At 50.8% G+C, this 22,562-nt stretch overlaps 1 protein-coding gene across 1 annotated transcript in view; it reads right to left on the minus strand.

The window, feature by feature from the left end:
* CNTFR (ciliary neurotrophic factor receptor) overlaps positions 1-22,562 on the minus strand; it is a 221,829-nt gene that overhangs the window by 24,488 nt on the left and 174,779 nt on the right. The window contains 3 exon segments of the mRNA XM_054003911.1: positions 7,851-8,014; positions 15,000-15,166; positions 15,986-16,103. Of these exon segments, the coding sequence (XP_053859886.1) occupies positions 7,851-8,014; positions 15,000-15,166; positions 15,986-16,103 (449 nt within the window).

Here is a 22,562-nt window from a genome sequence, read left to right on the forward strand (position 1 = left end):
TGTCCTCGCCACACAGAGACAAAAGTTGGAAGAAGGCTGTGCATGGTAATTTTTTTTGGCCAGGGTGGGGGTTTGTGTGTCACTGCCTGCCTTTGTGCACCTGCCAAAAGTCACTCTCACTGGCTGTGAAGTGCTGCCCAGATTAATGAGGGATCAGTAGCCAGTGCAATGCAGAGCTATTAGCATTGGAAAAAAATAAAAAGAGAGAGAGAGAGAAGGACAGGAGAGAGAAATGAAAAAAAGCCCTTGAACCCAGTAATTCAGATGACAGCTTGCTGAGGACAGCATGGGCTGGGATCCCATTCCCTGCCATGGTCACATACCCCCACATTCCTGCTTGGAAAGATTATAGAGCTGCTGAGTGCCCACCCACAGTCCCAAGTGCCAGGATGAGCATATGGGCCAGCACCACATTGATGGGATGGAGACATACTCTTAGGGCAGGCTGAGGGGAGGACTGCCTGCCACTTGCCTTTCCCCCTGTCCATGCTGGTCCCCCCTGCACAGGCTGGAGGCCTGGGGACATCCACAGCAGCCATACACCCTCCAACACCCATGCCTGCCATCCTTCCAGTCCCTGCCTGCAGACTGGTGTCATTGTCTCACAGTGCTCAGCATAGCAAGAATTAGGGAAGCCATTATCCCCTCTGAGGTCCCCTCATCCTGCTCCCATGGCCCCCAGCCCACCCTTCCACGGTGCCCTGGCAGTAAAAAATGTCACTGTGCCTTGTTCTCACCCAGGCTCTGCTCCTGTTCCAGGGTGACCATGTAGCAACTACTTGTGAACAGGGTGATGATGCATGGACAGGTCTGAAGCCTGGATGGCCTTTGAAAGGGGATGAGGAAGGGGGGCTGGGAAGAAAACTCCACCCTCCTCTGCCCTGACAGGTGGGCTGGGGGCTGCTGTGTGTTGAAAGGAGGTGCAGGGGGAGAAGGGGAGATCAGATGCCTCCTTTTCTGCATCCCACACAAAAATGTGTTTGCTGGCTCCCCTGTGGTGGCAGCGGCTCTGTTTTCCATTCTTTGACACCTCCTGCTTTCCAGTGCAGCTCCTAGAATAGGAAGAGAGCGCTCCACTGACAGTATGGGAATGAGGACTGGCATCCCTCTGTCCCAAGGCAGGATGCACTGTCTCTGTGCGTGACAGGACAGTGACCATGCACCCGTCCCTGGCACTGCATCAAGCCTAGACACTAGATTTTTTAATCCCCAAAATAAAAGAAGCACCCTCCCTGGCTATTGTAAGGTGAAGCCGATGTGCTAACACAGCCTTTGCTACCCACAGCACTCGTGGGAAGAAACCTCTTCTAAGAACACAACCTGGATCTGCCAAACATCTGACATCCTTGCAGCCGCCTCCTCTGGATGCTACTCGAGTTGTACTGGATGATGGGAGAAATTGGAACTGGGATAGGGATGGGACACCCAGTGAGCTCTGTTTCACAGCCACTTTTCCCCACAGCAAGGGCCAGATCCTGGACTTGCAATGAGTTTTGCAGGGACTCACCTACACAAAGCAGCTGCTGTTTCAGGTGCCTTCAGTCCCTGCAAGTGCAGGGGGATCTCAGCAGGGCTTCCACCTGTCCTGGGGAACAAGATAAACCAAAAGCCGGAGTAATCCCCAAGCAAACTGCCATGGTACTGGGAAGTTCATGATAGTCACTGCAAATGGCCAGTGCAGCTTGAGAAAAGATGTCACCATATGGAAAAGAAATGTTTTGCTTTTTCCCTTTGAAAGCCATGCTTGGAGAGCAAATATGTCTGACAGTGATTAGTACTAACAAAGGTACCCCCAGATACCTCCTCCTTCTGAGAGCCACAATAGTAGGCATGGCGACACCACAAGAATCAGTTGGTATAACCCCAGACAAAACTTTCTACCTGAACTCTGGGATAGCTGAAGCTTGGGAAAAAATAATGACTCTCTCTTATTCTCTGCCAGCCACATATTGGAAGAGCCACACCAGCAGGGTCTGAGCTCGGCTCTCTGCTGTCACCCCCTCCTGGAAAAGCTGCTGTGGTGCTGCACAGAGCCCAGCCCTGCTGTGGATTTGGGAGGATGAGCTATCACAGGGCTCCTCTGCAGCCTGGGCTGTGCCACACCAGATGCAGCTGAACAGATCCCTTCTGGCTCAAAATAAAGACCATCTTTGAAAGTGGGGGCTGTTACAGGAAAACAAGTTAACAGGAAACTTTCTCCAGATGTGCTGGCCCCCTCCTGCCAAGTGACAACTGTAAGAAGTCACTTTTTCTTGTGGCTCTGGGGAAGATGGGATCAGGGATGCTGAGGGCACTCAGCAACAACTCTAACCCAGCAGGCACTGGCATATGCATGGCAGCATATGCCAGCATGCTGATGCAGTGGGCTGAGGGTGAAAGCAGCTTGTGCATGGGCATGGCAGAGCACAGACACCTGCCCAGTGCGGTCTGCATGTGGGCAGGGAAAGTTAGGCTTGTCAGCACTTTCCTACCGCCTTGTAGCTGTGTGAGCCTGCAGGTGAGGACGTGCATGCATGAGTACTCTGCTGCACTATGGGACCTTTACAGCTGCCAGGTGCTCAGTACTTTTAGGTCACCAGCAGTTTCCAAGGGGACTGAGAGCACCCAGGCAATGCCAGCCAAGGGTCCTGAACCTGCTGTGTCCCAGAAAAGGTGATTTCTGGGCATTTCCCACCTCCACCCTCCTCTGAGAAAATCTCTGCTCCAGCCCTGCCTGCCCCACGCTGAGTTGCGAGTGACATTATGACAGCCTAAATATTTTGCTCCCACCTATTAATTCTTTGGATTTTCTCCCCCTTCTTTTTTAATCACTGACTTTGCAGTCAGGAGGGGAAGGGAGAGAAATGTTGTAATAAAAGCTACCAGGTGTGAAGTTGTAACCCAGCTTGCTCAGGGTGACCTCCCTGCCAAGATTGCCCTGCTTAGAGGGGGAGTGCAGGCAAAGAGCAGAGTGCAAATGGGTACAAAGAGGCACTCCTGCTGCAAAGTGACATTGCCATCGTGCCGGCGGGGATGCTGTTGTGGCAGACAGTGGCACTAATTGCCTTCCTACCCAGCTTGCTCCATCCCTCTCCTTGCCCATCACAGACAGGATATATGCATTAGCTTACGCTTTCAGGCTATTTCAAGCTGCTCCAAGGCAGGAACTTCCAGAGACAGCATGTAAGACTCATCTCTCTGATGAAAAAAATGTTGCTTTGCCCTGGGAGACAAGCCTGAGCCCACCCTGGCAGCCACTTCCAATATGGACAAGGGAGGTCAGTCCAGGGGACAATGCCATCTTTGCACCAACAAACCCAACACTAAGTATTTGGCAATACCCATAAACTTTTCATTCCTGTCCCCGAAACCCCATCATTTAACTGCATTAGACCAGGCACAGATGTCTATGTCTTTTTTTTTTTTTTTTTTGCCCCAGCTCCTAAAATCCTGTGATGGTGGGAGCACTTCTGTTTGCACTTCCAGAGAAGGACGCTTCCAGCCTTTGCAAATGCTCATGAACGTGGCCCTAATGCTTCCAACACAAAAGAGGAAGGAGAGAACTCAACCACATTATTAGCTTTAAATATCTCATGACCTTTTACTGCAAATCTCAAGATCTGAGGTGCAGCCCGCCTCATGGTTCGTTAACATTTCATGTTGTCAGCATGGCCAATGGGTTCAATTAGACTTCACTACGGCATCTGCAAATTGCTGGCAACGCACAGTAGGAAATCCTCCCTCAGTCTGGCCACCAGCTCTGACACTGCATAAGAAATACCTTCTTGAGCCTTGCCACATTCCTGGAAGGTGCATCGAGCTGGCAAGCGCTCAGCACACGTGATCTCCCTCCAAAAACTGCTAAAAGGGGGTATCCTGCTCCGGAAAATGCCATGGGAAGGGAGCAAATTGGGTGCAAGACCTGCTCATGGCTCCCCAGAGATGCTCAGGATGGTGTCTGGCCACCCGCCTGCGTGTAGGGGTGAGTGTGCAGATGTGCTCACAGGGAGATTGCATGTGTGAGTGCGGCAGTCGCTGCTGTTGGGAGTTAACCGAAGGAGCCTGTAAAACCAGAAACAGGCTATTAGCAATCCATTAGGAAAGGGTATCCAGTTCCAGCCTAGGTAAGCCATTAAAGGAACATCTGAGAGCATTAGGAGGGCTCGCTTGGGGCCAGGATGGGGTAATAAAACAGAAGAGGAAACCACGCTAATCTGTCTTGAATTACAAACTTAAAAGTGGGAGAAAAATAAAGGATACCCTAAACATTTAATGTTTTATATTTAGGAGACAGAAGGGGAGATTTTGCCAAAAGGAGAGAATAAAAAACCTGTTTAGGCTACAAATATCCATCTCTCTTCTGGCAGCAGAGAAACCACTAGCCCCTGTTCCAGAAAGGGAGGAGTGTGATTTTAAAGTTGCTTGAGTTTCAGAGTGAGCTCAGTGCTGGTGGGGTGGAGGGGAGTCTTTGGCCACATGATGTGACATGACATGACATGGCTACATCCCAAACAGCTATGAAATGCTTGTGCCCAGGTTCAAGGGAGCTGCTGTGAGGTGGTATGATCCGGCATATGCTTCACTGCATGCCCATGTGGAAACTCATCATCCTTCCATGATAATAATTCCCAGAGCACATCACCGTAATTCCCAGAGCAAACTGCAACATGAGAGCTAAGTGGTCTGGGTGGAAAGGTGCTGCTGAGCAGGGGAAAAGGATAGCAAATGGCACGTTAGAGCTCAAACCCAATTTGCAAAGCACTGGGAAGGTGACAAGGGTGTTCTCCCCACCGCTGGGTCATCCCCAGAGATTGCTTCATGGTGTGGGTTGCTTGGGTCATGCATCACTGGACTTTCTCTGGCAGAGGGGAAACTGCATTTATGGCCAGCTCACACAGTGGCAGTCTTGATAAGATCCACTGCTCCCACCACAGATGGCTTCATCTTCTGGTGCCAAGCCTTGACATTATTAAAATCCTGAAAGAAAGAGCCTGGAAGAAAGCAGATGCTGATTGAATCAGGCCCTATGGTATTCGACAGCTCAACATCCATCTGATCCTATTAGTGCTCATTTGGTCCTGCCTGCCGAGGTGCTGTGCATAAATCAGACCCTGCAAAGATAATGGGAGGTGGAGAGGTGAAGTAAGAGCTGCTTCTTCTGCCAAGAAACACCACATGTGAGCAGGGCCTGCATGGATATTCTGTTTCTGTTCAGCCTCTGATGCTCCTTTGTGGGTTTTCTCCTGCAGGGATGCTGGCCTTCCCACAGGTCTGCCAAGTACATGCTTAAAACCCACGGCTGGTGCAGAGGTGGGTTGCCGTAAGGAGGCAGGGTCAGGGCTCAGCCTGTGGACCTTGGGCAGACAGGGACGTGCCAGAACATGAGGTTACCCAACTTGTCCTGCCTGCTGGAAGGGACTTCTCCTCTCCCTACTGAGCTCCAAGCTGCCCCATTGTCAGCGCACAGGTTGTGTGGGCATAAAAAGCAAGGACTTCTCTGTGCCAGCTGCCAGTGGGGACAGCAAGAGCCAAGATGGGGGGCAGCTTGTGGCAGGAGACCTGCACCTCCACGAGAATCAAGACACCCCCATGCAAGTGTGGCATGTGTGACCACCTCAACCTTTGTCAGGGCAGTCACCCCTTTGAGCTGAGACCCAACACCACCACTGCAGGACAAGAGGGACAGATGAACTAGACTTGTACCCATCAAACCATGTCCTTCCCTTTTCTGTCTTGATTTGGGTGAACAGGGACACCCTCTAATATAACAACAAGTAGTAAGTCAAACAAAGAGTGCAGGGAGACTTAGGCATGCTCCCAGCATGCTGACATTGGTGGGAGTTATTTTAGGTACAGTACCTGCATTTGCAGGATGCTCAGCTGGGCTAAGCAGCTTGAATGTACCAGTGAGGTCTGGGGTCAGAGCAGGTCCAGCTGCTGCAGCACTGCCTTTCTCTGGTGTTTGGGAAATGATTGAATTAGGCTTCGCAAATAATTCATCTGATGAATAGTGGCAGTTTTCCTCAAATCATCCACAAATCAGATTTTTCATTACCCAGTCAGCAGGGTAGAGAGTCAGAAAACAAGGCTGGCACCTCACTCACTGAATGCTTGCACTTGCTCACTGAGCAAATTATTCCCCAAACGCTCTTCTCCATCAGTCAGTGACGAGGAACATGTCTCTTGCAAGGGGATATTGATTAAAAGCTGTACCCAAGACTGCTGCACTTTCCTGAAATGCTGGGAAATGAAACCCTTCCCAGTCATCCTTGTACCCACCAGGAGAGCTGATACTTGAGGTCTCTCTGCACCTCAGGGTATTTTTACACAGAAGAAGTTAAGTTCTTACTGCCCAAGAACTGCCTTTACCACCTAGGGTAGCCCTGCCACCAGTGTCACCAACAGCTCCATGTGTTTCCCACTGTCACTGCCTGCCTGAGGGCACTGATGGAGAAGCCACAGCATCCCCTCAGGGCTCTGCCAGAGAGGACTGGCATGTCTTGACTCTGCAATTATGGTAGCCCACACCCAGTGATGGAGGGACCAGCCAGTCCAACGGTGTTGAGGTAGGAGGTAGCTCAGTGGCTACGCCACCATTTTTGGATGCAAACCAGGATATCTGGCTGGATCAGGCTGTGGCAGGGTAAAACCATCAGCTTTTTTCACAATTGCACACCTTGGGAAAAAAACAATGTTGTGTTTGGCAGCTCCCACTAAATCTTCCCTTTTTTACACAGCTTCTACAGTTTGAGCATTCCTCCCCCAGATGAGAAAAAAAAAATACTTACAGAAAACTAATAGCCAAACTCTGCCTATGCTTTCTAACCCCTCTGGATGCTCCACAGATGCTCTCCCACTACTAGGAAAGGAGCAAAAGGCAAAGAGGCAAGCAGGAAAACCCTCTTATTTTCAGAGCCATCAGCAAATGCTGCAATCTGAGACAGAACCTGTGGTGCTGCCTCATCAAAAAGCCCAAGAAAATGCAAAAAGTCACCAAGAGACCTTGCAGAGCCAAGAGCAAAGGCTCCCATCCACTCTTCCACATTTCTCTCCACCACCAGGAAGTGGTGGCTGGAAGAAAATCCCATTTGGCTCTTTGATGCAGGTGCCCAGGGACCCAGTGCTGCCTCTTATTTCACTTTTGGTTTTTTTTAGCAAAATTCTTTATCAAGCAAAGTACCTAACTGGCTTTCAACTGGCCCAGATTGGGCACAGAGGGATGCTGGATGAGCTATGCCAGAGCAGCAGCACCTTCTCTCCAGCCACAGAATGCTTTCCTACACAACTTGAGCATAAAAGCAACACACAGAGGTTTAAAAAAAAAAAAAAAAAAGCTGGTTTGTTATCTTTCTGCAGTAACAAATGAAATCTGTCCTCCAGGCTGCCAAGGATTTCACTGACTATTTTTTTTTAGGAAACAAGAAATAAAAGTAAGAAATACAATAACATCTCAGCAATTGCTCGGTGACTGTGCTCTGAGTTATGGTGAGCGGTATTTTATCTCCAGTTCAAAATCTAAATGTGGCAGAGGCGCATTTAAATGTGGTGACATTTATACTTTAAATGCCTTTTACATCTCATTGGCAAGTTTTATATAGAACATATGTATGGAAAGTAGATAGGGGCCATGGATAAAAATGCAGAGCAGGGAGAGGCTGTAGAGCCATTTGTAGGCAGAGTGTGAGCTACAAAAAAGGTGGAGAGGAAGAGAAAAACAATGAGAAAGAGAAGGAGAGGAACAGGGTCCAGGTTGCCTGGGCAGTAAATAAAAACTTTTTTTTTGTCCCTGAACACTTTTTTATAATGCAGCTTGTTCCCAGTCACCAGCTCACCCCTCCCCCTCACATCCCAGGCAGTGCAGCATCACTCACATGTTGCCACTGGTCCAGGATGAGAGGCCGATATCGCAGGAAGAACTTCAGTGGGAAAGACTCAGGGTCAGGCCACGATGAGGGGTTTTGCCATGACACTTCCAGTCTTCGAGGGTTATTGGGCACAGGTTTTGCCACCACACTCTCTGGAGGGTCTGGCTTTACTGTAAGAGAAGAAAAGAGGGGGAATTGGCAAAGCTTTGCACCATGTGCTTTCCAAGAGGACCAACTAACATGCGTCCTTTCCCCAAATTAATTACATGCAAATCACCTTTTGTTGTCCAGGTCAGTAGTATGGCTGTCCTGGCTCAAAATACCACCATTAAGGAGGTGACAGCACTGGAGACAAGTGGAAACAACTGGGCAAGGGCAGAGAGTGTCCCTCCTACACAGGGCTAATTCGATCAGGATGAGGAGCCCACCAAGTCAAAATCTTGCACTTCCCTCGCAACTGCTGATTTCTGTGAGTCTGATACACATTCAAGCCCACTTGCCTCACAGTAATCTGGCAGAGTTTGGCCCTTGGCTTAGGGTTTTGAGGATTCAAAAGATTGGCAAATTGTATTTACTAAAGGGGAAGGATTGCCCTGGTCACCTTCCACTCCAGCTCTCTCTCTCACTGCCCTGCTCTGCTTTTGGGATATGGGAATATTTTCTTGCTACCTGACATATATTTCAGGTGAATATTAATTGGCTGTGGGCTGTGCAATGTGCTTTGATGTTGCAGCTACTTCAAGAGTGCCGGAAGCTCATGACAGACAGGCTGTGATGAATGTCGCTGCCTGTTGCAGAGCAGTCCTTGCTCCTTGCCAAGGGCTTGATCAAATCCTGACAGCTCAAACTCCCAATTGCAACAGTAAAGCTAAAAAAATTTGTGTACGCCCATGCTTAGCCTTTAATCATGGTCAGGAAGGAGCTGGACACACAGAGCTAGGCACACAGCTGTGCCAGAGGTGGATGAGGGCTCTCTGTGTGCTCCAAGAATAGCAATGTACATGAGACTTCCTGTCCTGGGAAGGCGCTTAACGCTTTTCCAAGTCCACATGCAGGCAAGTGGATCCCTCCTGACCTGAAAATTTCTAGATTGAACAATGGTCCCCAGGCTCTGACTGTCTTTAGCAGAAGCCTGTCAAGATGTCAGCATCAAACTCCCCTCCCAATGATGGAGGAGGGATGGTGGGGGCTGTGGGGAGCCCCCTTCTGCCTGGCAGAGCTCCTACCCTGCAGTCAGAGGTCTTCTCCATGCTGACTCCAGGGTTCACCTGCTGTGGGTGGGAAATAATGCCCTCACAGGGGCTTTGCTTACCTTGAGAGAGGAAGGAGGTGGTGGTGAGTGAGCTGCTCCCTCACCACCTGGCCTGCCTGCAGCCCTGCCTTATGTGTGAAGGGCATTTTTCCCTCACTCAAATGAGATCAGGTGCTGATTGCGTGGCCAGTCTGGGGCAAGTGCAGTCACATGTGAACTGCTTGCTGCCACCCCTGCTGCAGAATGATGGTGACATTGCAGCAACTGTCCCTGCACTGCCACCGTTTGATCCTCTCAGGAGAAACCAGCCTGTGATGCTTTGAGAACACACTTTCTTGTCTGCAGGTGAGGCAGAGAGGGTGCTGAAATGAAGCCACAGCCCAGTTACCTTGGTGGGACCTGTTTCCCCCAAGACATAGCCCACCATTTTCTCTGTCTCCCCAGCCTCCTCTTGCTCAGCACCCTGGCACACACCCTGCTGCAGTCCTTTATCACCATCATCTTCACCACCACTCTGGCTTTCACCACCTTCTGTCTGTCACAGTGGGTGCGAGCAGGGCTGGATAGCTTCCTCCTTCCCAATGTCATTTCAGGCTCAAAGGGTGCTCCCAGAGGCTCTGGCAATGGCTGGTCAGCTGGTAAGCCTGACCATAGGTGCCTAGTGCCGCCTCCCAACTCTCACAGACTCCTCTCTGTAGCAGGATGGGGCACAATTTTCCATTTACAGCTATATCCTCAGCAGCAGGAACACTTGCTGGGGCTGTGTTGTGCTGAGCTACTCCAGATAGCTCTACAATTCCTTTGCTCACTTTGAATCCCAAGGTTGGGGCTGGACATCAGCTTCCATCAACAGGGACTTGGAGTCCAAACGCATACAGAAAAGTATAAATCCAGTGTTGGCTCAGCAGGATGGGTTTGCAAAACAAAAGTCTGTTTGGCTGAATGAATGCAGATGACTCTGAACTGCAGCTCTGCAGTGAGGAAGTGGGAAGGAAAGTGCTGGGCTAGGATACTCCCTGGGGTAATGTAGGGGGCCTGGCCCTGGTTTTTAGTACGCCAGCCTGAAGGCATGATTATATTCAGTTGGGCATAGCAAATGTGCTTGGGCAGCAATGAGAAATGCTACTGTAACTGTTAAAGGAAGTCAGGAAAAAAAAAAAAAAAGCCCTGATGCTGAGGTGGGAGTCACCTGCCCATTTTGCAGGGATGTGACCCCTAGACCCTCTCCTGTGAGCTAGACACTGTTGCTGGTGCACAGAGGAAGGCTGTTGATGCTCCCAGCTTCAAACAGCACTGCAGGTTAACAGGAAAACCAAAAGTCCCTGGTACCTCCTCATATGTCCCCCATCCACAGGAGTCCTGCCCAGGCTAGAGAGCACAGCAGGGCCAATCTCTCCAAAACAAAGCCAAAACTGTTCCTGCCATGTCCTTCCAAGGCAGTGGGGACACAACAGCCAGGAGAGGGGACCATACCTCTGGCAGCCAGTCCAGAGAGGACAAACCTATGTCTCTTAGGACAGACCTCATCTTACTGTGCTCATCACAGGAAACACCTGGGCTGGTCCCACAGGGGCCAGCTGAGGAGTGAGGAGAGACAGGTTGTGTCCAGCTTTCTGATTTCTATGTGACCTTGAAGGAGTCCTTTATCCCCTGCAGACAGGGACGAGTGCGCCTCCTTCCCCAGCCTTTGTCTGCCTCCATTCAGCCTGTACATGAGGCAGGGGCTGTCTGACTGTACATCAGCCAGCATAATAGAGCCCTGTCCTCACTAAGGGCCTGCAGGCAGTAACGTAATAAAAGCAGTAATAGTAATAATAATAATGGATGATGGGCATTAGGCTGAGTACTGGTTAAGCAGCTATAAAACCAGATGTAATATTATCCTTCAGAGCTAAGGGAGCATCATCAGACATTCTTGGGAAGAGGACTTGACCAGGAGGCTACTCACAGCTCTTCCCACTTGTTTTTTGGCTGCTGTGTCTAAGCGAGGGCTTGAAGTGCAAGAAGAGCATCAGGGAGCAGCTTCTCCTTAAGGTGCTGCATGCTCGCGCTTACCTGTGAGTCTTTAGCTATCCATCACCCCTGGCTCTTGTCAGACATGTCTCAAAATTAATCTGGTGGTTCAGAAAGGCAGCTGAGACCCTGTGGCATGGATCAGCCCGTCACCCATCCTGTCTCTCCAATAAGCACTAAAATGGATCCCTTGCGGCCATTAAATATCCCCTGGCATTTTCCATGAGCAGAGGGATATTAAACTCAATGTCTTAGCCAAATGTCAGTCTAGGTAATTTAATTCTGCCTTCCTAAGTAGTATGAATTGAACTGACCTTCTGCATAGGCAACTCTACACCTGTGCTCAAAGACTTGGAATTTCATACAGACATGAGCATCATGCAGCCTCTCCGAGATGCTCTGCATCTTCATCACCACAGAGCTGGAGTTGGAAGCATCAGATGACCTTTTCAAGGTCACACAAGCATGGGCAGAACATTTGAGGAAGGTATCCACACCTGCAAGGCCCCATCCAAGGCTGCCTTCCTCCTTTTAATGCTGTGCATCTTCTCACATTTTTCCTCAGGAACATATGAGGAGAAAGTTACTGAGGCAGGATGCCAATGTTGCTGTGTGGTGGTGCTGTCCTGCCTTTCCTGGGGAATGCAAAAACCAGCTCTTGGGCTGAAACACAAGTGAGGAAGGTGTGGTTGTATCCTAGTCGGACATTTGTGGCCATGCTGTTCCAGCCATCATGAAAGAGGTGGCAGCTCTTACACACCACCTCACTCCTCCCTGGCATCTTCCTCTGCCTCCAGTCCCTCTTCCCTATAGTCCCTTTTCCTCCTCTCTGAGGCTGGAGCCCTGATGTCTGTACTCATACTCACATTTATTAATATCAATACTTTTGCAGAAGATGTAATTATGAAAACAATTTGCAGGAGCAAGATGAGGAGGAAGGCAGTGCGCATCTCCTACCAATAGGAGATGGGGGCCAGAGGGCTGGAAAAGCTTTTCAAGTCATCACTGAAAATGACAATGCAGAGTGACCCTTTGCAGCTGGCTGCTAATGACTGGCATGACCACCAGCAAGGCATGGGCTCAGGACAGCAAAAGAAAGTAGCAATCATTTTCCACTCAATTAGAGACCATCTTCTGAGCAGCTTGGGAAAGGATTTTCTTCTGGCAGCTTCAGAGATGGAGAAAGGAGTGAAGAAGCAAAACCAAAGGAGGTCACTCTTTCCCAGGGAGTTTTTGTGCTTGCCCAGGCTGGAGTCTGACCCAGAAGAGAGTCTTCCCTCAGCTCAGATGGTGCTGGGAGGGAGAACTGCCTGCCCTGCACTGCTCTCTCCTTGGCTTTGGGTTGCTCTGTCCCCACCAGGGCATGAGACTGGGGCCATGTGGCTGCCCTTTAACCTTCATGCAGAAAGTATGATATTTTCCTCTAGGCTAAAGGGAGGCTCTGACAACCAGAGCCCAAAGATTTCTGGAGAAACATCACACAAGTCGTGGCTGACACTGTCTCTTCATTTTAGCAGGATATGTGCAGATGCTGCAATGTTCCCACTCTGCATTTTCTGTGAGCCAAAGCAGCAGCATTGCCCTGAGCTATAGGTTTTCCATCCTCCATTTAGCAAAAGGAAACCCAGAAAAATCTTCCAGATGAGAGCTCATCAGGCCAGCTGAGATCCCCAGAGAACCTACTGGATGCTAGAGCCACACCTCCAGCACTCCCTATGCTGGGACACAATCCTGGATTGCAGCTGCAGAGAGGAAAGCTGAAAGAGACACTGAAGCTTCAGTGAGGACCGCAGGCAACCTGGGGCAAAACTGCCTAGCAAAACAAAGCAATGCAGTGCACTTGTTTTAACACCAGGATGGCATGAGGAGAAGTTCCACTTGGGTTAGGTGGCTGTTGTTCATCAGCAGCAGATGCTGTAATGATCTGCTAAGCCTGTGACTGCCTGCTTCAGCACTCTGTCACCACCCTGTCTGTGGTGCTGATGGATGGCACCGTACCAAATCCTGAGGAGGAGAATTTCACAGTCGTACAGAATATGGAGATTTCAGGGCCACTGGATACTGAAGTGGTTATGGGAGTGGGCTCGTGCAGGACATGGCCTCTCCTATTGGCATCAGCCCATCACCCCTTCCCCAACTGCCATCCTGGAACCAGGTGATGCCAGGTGGTGTGACCTCTCAGTGCACTGCTGAGACATGTCTGGGCACCTTGCACCCTTCCAGGCACTCGTGCAAGAGGCAGCAATAGTACACCAGTGACAAGGGCTGGCCCAGGCAGTGCTGGCCTCTGCTCACCACTCCTCAGACCTGGGCCGAGTTCAAACTGCTGGGCTGGATCCAGCTTTGTGCTGGTGTTGGGATGCCCGAGGCTTGCAGCTGCGTGTGCTTCCCCAGGGGAGGTACCCTTGTGTGCTGGATGGAGGAGTAGATGTTTGGGAAGCTAGGCAGGGCATGGGTGCGATACAGATGTTACAAGAGGGTGCCCTGAACTCCTGCAGGAGGGAATGCAAGGAAGTTGGAAAATGTTGCTTAATTGCTGTCCTGGGCCATGCAGGCTGGAGGTTACCTTCATTTTAAGGAGTGTATTTTCCACAAACACAACAATTTCCATTTAAAGGCACCCAAGTGACTGAAATTCCACCGCTTCCCTGCTAAGCTCCCTGCCTTGTTGTCGGCATTCCCAATGCACTGATGAACACAAGCTTCAGGTATGAACCATGGCTGCAGACACTTAGCAGGACAGTCCCCACTCCAAAGTTATTTCCCTGCTCTGTTTAGAGCTGGTGCCTTGTTTGATATTTTCCAGGATTTGGGGTACACAGGGAAAATCTGGTATAGCAGTGGAGCTCCTTCCACTCCAGCACTTCCAGCTTCTCCACACTGCGAGGTGTAGCACATCAAAGGCAAAGACCAACCACTGGCTGCACTTTAATTATTCACTAATTTGTTTTTCAGGTTCAGTAATTGCCACACACAACCAGAAAATTGTTTTTCAGCGTATTCCTGAACTCCATTCTCTCCTATTTTTCCTGTTCTTTGAGGATGTCACAGCACCAGCTGTTATCTGGCTTTGGATGGTGGCAAAAGCTCCCTGCTTTGCTGTGTTTGGCACTGGATTGCTCAGTTCATGCCTGCCCTTTGCAGTCAGGGAAGTATCTCTGCCATGGGTCTGGACATGGTTGGGAAGCATCCCTGTGTCACAGCCTGAGACACCCCAGTCCACAGGGCCTGCTGCTCCCTGTCCCACACTGCACAGCATCTGCTGTCCTGATGGGACTCTGAAAAGGTGCAGATGAAGGAATAGGGTTTTTAGGAGAATATTAGGTAAGGGCTGGGGGGACTTGACTATAGGAGAGCTTTATCCTGACTAAGGATGGAGACAAGAGAATGGAATATTTTAATTTATCTTCCAATCCTAATTCTCATAAATCTGCTTCCAGCAAAAACACCAAACCTCTCCTTTAGGGACACTCTGAGGGGTAAGAATGGCAATACCATTTGGACCTCACAATTTTCATAGCTCTCTGCCCTAATACATGGCAGCTTTTTCCCCAGCATCCCAAACAGGGAAGAACTCAGCAGCCATGGGCAATCTGGACCACTGGGGGTGGGACCACACAAGACACCAGGCCACTAATGTGACCAGCATGGAAGCTGCCTGTGGGCATCCTGCCTGGCTTCTCCAGGATGTTCAGGTGCCAGCAGGACCCTGAGAATGGGAGGGGCACAGGGAGGATGCCAGAGTGGCTCAGACCCCATCTCCATGCATAGGCAGAATCTCCAGTTGTAGAGCCAGTCCCTTCCCTGCCCCATCTTCCCAATGGATGCAATGCAGAGCAAGCCAGCCCCAACACCACCCTGGAGAGGCCAGTTGCTGCTGTGGAAATTACCTATGGCGAACTCGTCAAAGGTGAGAGTGGTGAAGTTTTTGCCCAGAGCATTCGTGACTGTGAGAGTCACCTTGTACTTCACTGTCGAGAAGAGCTGGAGGTATCTGATGTGACACCTGTTTTTGGGAACAGCATCCTTCTCACAGACCATGTCTTTCGTGCCGTGTCTGGAAAGCAGAGGTGAGAAGAGCTGTTACCTGTGGATGCAGCCAAGCTGCTGGAGGAAGGAGGCAGATTGTGCAGCTCTGCATCCCCACTAAGACAATAGTCCCCATGCACTCACTCTTGCTGCAGACAAAAAACTCCTTTCCTCCTGCCAGGAAATTGTGTGGGCTCCTGTGTATGAAGTTTTCTCCCAAGCCTACACAGAGGCTTCAGTGAACGTCCTCATGCTGGCCCCAAGGAAAGAATGGGACCCAGCTGGGGTTGGGTGTGGGTCTGACCCTCCCATGGGAGGAACAAGGTCTCCTGATGGTGACACAAACCTCAGAAGATAATACATGGCATCAGCCTGTATAAGGGCTGTGCCACAACTCTGGCTCAGGGTAGGGAATGATGCCATGCCATGGCCAGTTCTAAGTGAGAGACACTGCTGCTGCCCAACAACAACCTGCTTACACCAGAAAAGAGCATGGATGTGCCAAATGTGCCAAAAGCTGGTGGGCACAACATCACTACAGACAACTGGTGCAGAGAGGATAGTCTTGGGAAGCATGGAAAGGGGATCTGAGGAATGAGGACTTTCCTGGTCCCTTCTAAGGAAATTTAAACTTTCTTGGCACAAAGTCCTGGTCCCAAACATCCAGTTTGTATGTCCCCAGAAAATCCTTCCCCATGCCTATTTTTGGGATACTGATACCATATACTCAGCACAGGTCAGAACCTGCCTGTGACTGCCGCAAGACTTCATGGCACTACCTGAGACCTGCTCCAGGCTGCGGGGACTGAAACTCACCCTGTTGCACCCTTTCTTCCCAGACACTTACATGACAGAGATGTTGAAGGAGTTGGGGATGTAGGTAGGAGTGGGCAGGTGCCAGCTGCAGTAGAAACCCTTCGGGTAGTTGTTGGACCGGCACATCAGCACTGGCTCCTTTGGGGGGGCTGCCAGGGAAAGAGAAAGGGTAATTTACCCACTGAGGTGGGGTCACCACCAAGTTCTGAGCAAAGGGACGACCCTCCACTTCCAGCTGCTGTCAGACTGGGAGGGGAGAGTTAGCAAGGGGAGCCTGGCCTGTGTTTATCAGATGCTGGAAAGATCTGGGGGTCTTTGTCCCATGTCTTCTGCTGAGGTCCTCCATGACACCTAGCGTTTGGTTGGGCTGTGCAAAGCTCACCTTCTCCTTGGGCAGCTCACTGCTTCTAATGAGGAATGGAATGATAGAGATGGTTTGCAGGTACCAGGGGAAATTGTCTTCAAGGCTGTGACAGAGATGTTGCTGATGAGGAGGAGGTGCTGCTCTCTTGACCCCATTAATCTACACTGCTCAGAGCTTTCTCTGCCACATCCCTGGGGAGTGATAAACTTATTGAGGGATGATCCTCCAAATGATCAGAGGTCACCAAAGGAAGAAGGACCACTGGCAAGATGAGGAGGAACAATGTGAAACCAGTGGAGAAAATCCGGCTCTGCAAGAGGACTAACAGTGTGCTTTTGGCATGGGGAAGAGCATTCCTGTCTCTGTTGCACTGCCTCCAAAGAGACACAGAGGCAACAGGAGACAGAATGAGAGGACCCAGTGGGAGCAGCCTTCCTCTGGCCTCGTCAGCTGATCCTAGAGGTTAGAGGCACAAGAAGATTTTAAACCCAGTGATGTGTTCACACTGTACTTGGCTTTCCTGGATGCATGTGCAGTGCACTCTGCTTTTTGCAGGAGCACAGCAAGGGCTTCAGGAAAGCTCTGCAAAATGCTGAGGGACGGTGCATGTGAAGAATGAGATTTGATACCGTTGGGCTGATGAATTTTACCCTTGTTGTTAAAAATCTTACCTGATCTGACACCGAAGTCAACTCTTCTTGGTACCCAGGCACTTGCACTTACTGTTAAGAGCAGCAGTCTGGCACAGTGCCTTGCCATAAAATACACCCTCTGGGCTGGATGTGCATCAGGATTCCCCTTGGAAAGGCTGTCTGATCCTGTGGTGTTCCCTCTCTCCCCTTCTTTGTTAGCCCTCATCCCCATCCATCCACTGCAAATATCCCAGGACATGCTCTTCTCTCCAAGCAGGAGGTTTGAAACAAACTGAGCAGACCTGGCAGCCTCAGAGCCTCTTCAGCCCCACAGCCCGGCTGTCACTGGCATGACACACGCGGGGGCACAGCGTTCTCGGGAATGAGCTCCAGCTGCCACTGGAGTCTACAGGCTACTACGGTCTGCAGAGGGGAAACTGAGGCACAGGCTTTGTGCACCCCCGGCGCCCCTGGGGCAGGGCTTAGAGGGCGCAAGCAATTGATAAGGGAGCCAAGTGCAGAAGAGTGAGGAAGCAGGGAGCAAGGAGGAGAGGGAGAGGGAACGGAGGGGACCGGCGGCAGGGAACGTTGCGCCGCTCCGCTCCGAGTGTTCCTCCTAATGGCCATTTCAGCCTTCAGCCGACAGACGAAGGCCAGAGCCTGGTTAATGAGCCTCCCGGTTAAATTATTCAAGCAGACCCTCCACATCAAAACAGAATGGCTAATCGCAAAGCCAGAGACAAGGGCCTGCTACAGCCCCATCCTCTTCCTCCTCCCCGCAGGCTCCTTAACCCCTTCTCTGCCTCCCCTGGGCGTGGCGGAAGCAAGGGCAGCATCGCTGTTTGCTGGGTGCAATGGGGGGGGGGGGGGGGGGGGGGGGGGGCGGTCGGAAGATGTCCCGGAGGGGCTGAAGGGGTGCAGGGGGTTTGGGGACAGTCTCTGGGTGACCGGTGACCGCGTGGCGGCACTGTGGGCTAACAGCACCCGCCCGGCATCCGGCAAACCGGGATGGGGCTGGGAATGCTGTTTGGGGATGCTGGGGACGCTGGGGACGCCACCGTAGGCGACTTGCACACTTGCTGCTTGTGCTCAGCTGTTTCGCCCGTAACCGGGAGTCGCCGGGAAGCGGGGCTGAAGCAGGAGGGGCTTTTTCGAGCATTCCTGGAGTCCTGCAGGGTCCAGCCCTACCAGCACGACCCAAGACGCTGCACTGCTATGCGCCACAATTAGCCCATCTGAGGATAATTTATAATCCGGCGTCTCCAGTATGACGCTGGATCTGGCTCTTCTTGATATGTGCTAATTCCTCCACTGAGAAGGCTGTGGCGGGCTCACACCTCCAGGTTAATTTTGCTGGGAGGTGGAGGGAGGTCTGCACATTCTGTATCCTGCTTCGATCCCCACTCTGCAGCAGCCTTTGAAGATGCCCCATTTCCACAGCATGCCGTGCTGCCTTCTGCTTCGAGGCTGGTCCCCAACAGCAGCCCCAACCTTTTGTGTCAGCATGCTCCACCTCTTACCCTCTGGTGTCTTTTAGCAAGCCAGAGGTGGAAGGAGAGACTGGGGAAGGGAGACAAAATTATCCTCTCATATCTGCCCTCCTTATGCAGAGTTCAAGCACAGATGCAGCCAAAGGGAAGCTGCTGTATGAAGTCTGTCTCAGCCCAACATTTGCCCTCTTTTTCTGGGCAGACACAAGCTGTCTCACACAGAGACTCCTACAGCCTCCATCTCTGCAGAGCCATCAGTCCCAGAGCAACAGGCATCCCAGGAGGGATTTGTCAGGCAGGTACCCCACTTTCCACCTTGACGGGCAGAAAGTTTATGGCAGAGTGTGAGACCAGTGCAATGTGCTACAGGGGGCTGTGACCATGACACCACATGGGTGACCATGGCCAGCACTGCCAGGCACCACAGAGTTTAAGGCTGCAAGCCCCTTCTCAGCTGCCTTGCTGCATCAGGAGTGCCCACCCAGCCATGGTGTCTTCTCCAAACTGGTGGTAGGTTCTTCATCTCCCTATGGGAGCCTGCAACCTTGCTCCTCTCCCCTCCTCTCCCAGGAAAGGCACTTGCTGGCACGGCTCATGCTGCCCATCAAAGGCTCTTAAAGACAGCAAATAAAATTGCAGGCTCCAATCGATCCAGCGTGCTGTAATGCTGTCTTTGGAGGTGGGCCAGCCCATCAGGCCAACAGAGAGAGCAAGAAAGGCAGTGGAGGAAAACAAAGCCATCAAAGGTGCAGCATTAAAGGCTTTTTCTGCCCTGAGGTTTTAGGCAGTGCTGCTGGGTGTGGGGTGTCCTGCTCCAACCTTCTCCATCCTCCCCCAGATGATGTCCAGCTCTCAGCACCTGCCCCGCACCACAAACAGCCCGAACAACAGGTTGAGCTACTTGGCCACTCCTCCCTGGGCTCCTGCACACAGCCTCCCTAATTCTGACAAATATTTACATTCGTATTGCTTAATGGAGTTGCTGAACTCTGTAAAAGCAGAGTTCTTTTCCTTTTGCCACAAACAGTGCCTGCCCTCTCTAATCTGTCTATTAACCTCCTGCATGGCAGTGAGCCACTTCTCCCATGTGTTCTGCTGATGTCCTCTCTAAAAACCCAGCATGTTTAATGCCTGGCTGTGGCAGCTTCCCAGAGGCTTGGGTTGAAACCAGCATCAGTACAAAAGCTCTGGGTGAGGTGAAGAAAGGCTCAGAGCTGAGCTCAGGGCTGAGCACATGCCACCTGGGCACACGGCTCACAAACTATGAGATGCTCCAGCAAAATCTGGAGTCTGCCACAGCAGTGAAAGCTGGTGCCAGGGTCATCATCTATGCAGATCCCTGAAAAGACCAGTGGCAGGGATGGAGTTGGCTTTCCCACCACAGAGTGCCCCATGCTTTGCATCCATTTAACTTTGTCTTTCCAGCTTTTTGAAAATAGCTGTCACTTGACCAGCTTCAGCACTTCTGCTCAGCTGAGGACAGCACCACAAGTGGTCCTGGGGGATGAAACAGCTCTGGATACACCAGCACAAAACCAGATTTTTGTTTCCCTCCTCATCTCTAAGGCTCAGTTGTCCAGGTACCCTCGGTCCCACTGCGCAGGGGAAAAGTGTGACCAATCCATTTTAGAAACCACTAAAAATTATCTACAAGAGCTTTTCATAGCTCTGCTAGGTCATGAGATAATGGACATTAAAATCATGACACTTTAATATATAGAAAAGTTATTTTAGGTCACTTTTAAAGGTTTCTGAAATGGATCAGTTATAATTTTCCTCTCCTGCTGAGGGCTGAATGTACTAAAGATGCCTTGCTCCACAGGTGGAGGAATACAAAAAATAGCACCAATAAAAGTTTTAAGAGGCCTCTCAAACACTTCTGTAGGAGGTATTTTTTCTGGTGCACTTGGGGCACATTCAAGCGCTGGGCTGATGGGGGATAATGAGCCCATAGTGTGCTTTTGGAGTCACCTGCATAACTCATCATCTCAGCCTTGGGCCAGCAAAAACTCCAGGGTCCATGACAGCATCATGTGCTTGAGCTAGAGGTGCAGCTGTGACACAGCCTGCCTGCATATGGGCAGGACCCCCATGCTGGCTCACACAAGGGGACAACCCCACAATCAATGCTGTTCTGCTGCCAAAATCCTGCTCTTTGCACCCCAAGTACCCACGGCAGGACCAGATCATCATCCAACGACTTTTTTCACACCACTGGTGGTGGATATGTACAAATACAAAAAGAAAGCTACCCAGCTGACCAAAAGCAAAGTTGCAGAGGCTTGGACAGCACAATAAGAATCCACCTGAGCATAAGATGCCAGCACTGAGCATGTGGACACAAGAGCAGCAGACCTTGCTAGTCCACGCACGCATCTACACAGATGCTTTTGTTAAGCACAGGCTGGCTGCCAGCACGATGTATTATTTATCTAACACCACTTTTTCTAAAAGCCTGTTTGTGTATAGGAGGCTGGTAGGAAACAACAAAGAAAACAATGATGAATAAAGCGTATTTCTACTGCCAGGTGTATATCAGGGGAGCATCTGTCTGCCATGTGCCACCTGCACTGGAGTGCAGCATGGCTATGGCTGGGGATGTTCCCTTCCACGGACCGAAATGTTTGGGTGCAACTGTATTTTGTTGCTTGAGAAAGGGAGGGAGGTGAAGCTTTGAATTTGCTCTGTTTCCCCTTGACCGTCTGTTCTTGGGTAAGTGTGAGGATGAGAAGGGGTGCGGAGGACAGCAGGTGATGCTCCCTATGTTCTAGGAACATCATGTTCATAACTACCACTTCTTCAAGAAGGATAAAGCAGGTGTTTGTTTTTGATGTGTTGCTTTTGTGTTTTTTCTTTTTCTTTTTGTTTTGTTTTGTTTTGCTTTTTGTAGTTGATGCAGCAAAATTCATTTGAGAGAGAATTAGAGAACCCAGAGGTGTAGGGGCACAGGATGAGATGGGTTTGTTTCTCACTGACCTCCTAGATGACCTGGGCAAGTGATGGAGACAGGGTTTATGTCTCTCCCATTCAGTCTAAGCCACCCCAAGCTTAGCAAGTGGACATTTTCAGGGGGACATTCCTTTCCCTTGAAATTAGACACTGAAGATATATCCCTCTGGAGTGTGAGGCAACCCAACTGATCACCAGAGCTGCCCACATTCAGCCAGCATCTAGCCTAGCCTAGACTCAACACTGCAGCACCTTCCTGGTAGCTCCCAAAATGGGCCAGGGACACCTGCAGCTGTAGCCAAAGACCCCTCACCCTGCTGCCATCTAAGAGCCATCTCCCCAGCCTCAAAGAGCAAGAATTTATTCCCCAAGAAGGTGCTGGAGAAAAAGGTGGACTCAGCAACAGATAAATTTCTAAAAGGTCTTATTTTACACTGAATGGGGCTCATAAACCAAGCTATGGATTTTCTCATTTCCCTTGCAGAAAATTCAGTGAGCATGGCAAGAGGCAATGCTGTAAATTTTTGGGCAAGGTGAAGAGAGGGGAGGGGAGGGGAGGGGAGGGGAGGGGAGGGGAGGGGAGGGGAGAGGGGGAGGGGAGGGGAGGGGAGGGGAGGGGAGAGGAGAGGAGAAGAGAGGAGAGGAGAGGAGAGGAGAGGAGAGGAGAGGAGAGGAGAGGAGAGGAGAGGAGAGGAGAGGAGAGGAGAGGAGAGGAGAGGAGAGGAGAGGAGAGGAGAGGAGAGGAGAGGAGAGGAGAGGAGAGGAGAGGAGAGGAGAGGAGAGGAGAGGAGAGGAGAGGAGAGGAGAGGAGAGGAGAGGAGAGGAGAGGAGAGGAGAGGAGAGGAGAGGAGAGGAGAGGAGAGGAGAGGAGAGGAGAGGAGAGGAGAGGAGAGGAGAGGAGAGGAGAGGAGAGGAGAGGAGAGGAGAGGAGAGGAGAGGAGAGGAGAGGAGAGAAGAGAAGAGAAGAGAAGAGAAGAGAAGAGAAGAGAAGAGAAGAGAAGAGAAGAGAAGAGAAGAGAAGAGAAGAGAAGAGAAGAGAAGAGAAGAGAAGAGAAGAGAAGAGAAGAGAAGAGAAGAGAAGAGAGCATCCCACTTAGAGCCAGTGGCAGGGCAAGCTCCCAGTGTGATCACAGGCTCACTGGAGTTTGCTCCATCCTGCAGTGCACGAGGCCA

Source organism: Vidua macroura, chromosome Z (assembly GCF_024509145.1).
Source record: "Vidua macroura isolate BioBank_ID:100142 chromosome Z, ASM2450914v1, whole genome shotgun sequence".
NCBI classification, from domain to species: Eukaryota; Metazoa; Chordata; class Aves; order Passeriformes; family Viduidae; genus Vidua; species Vidua macroura.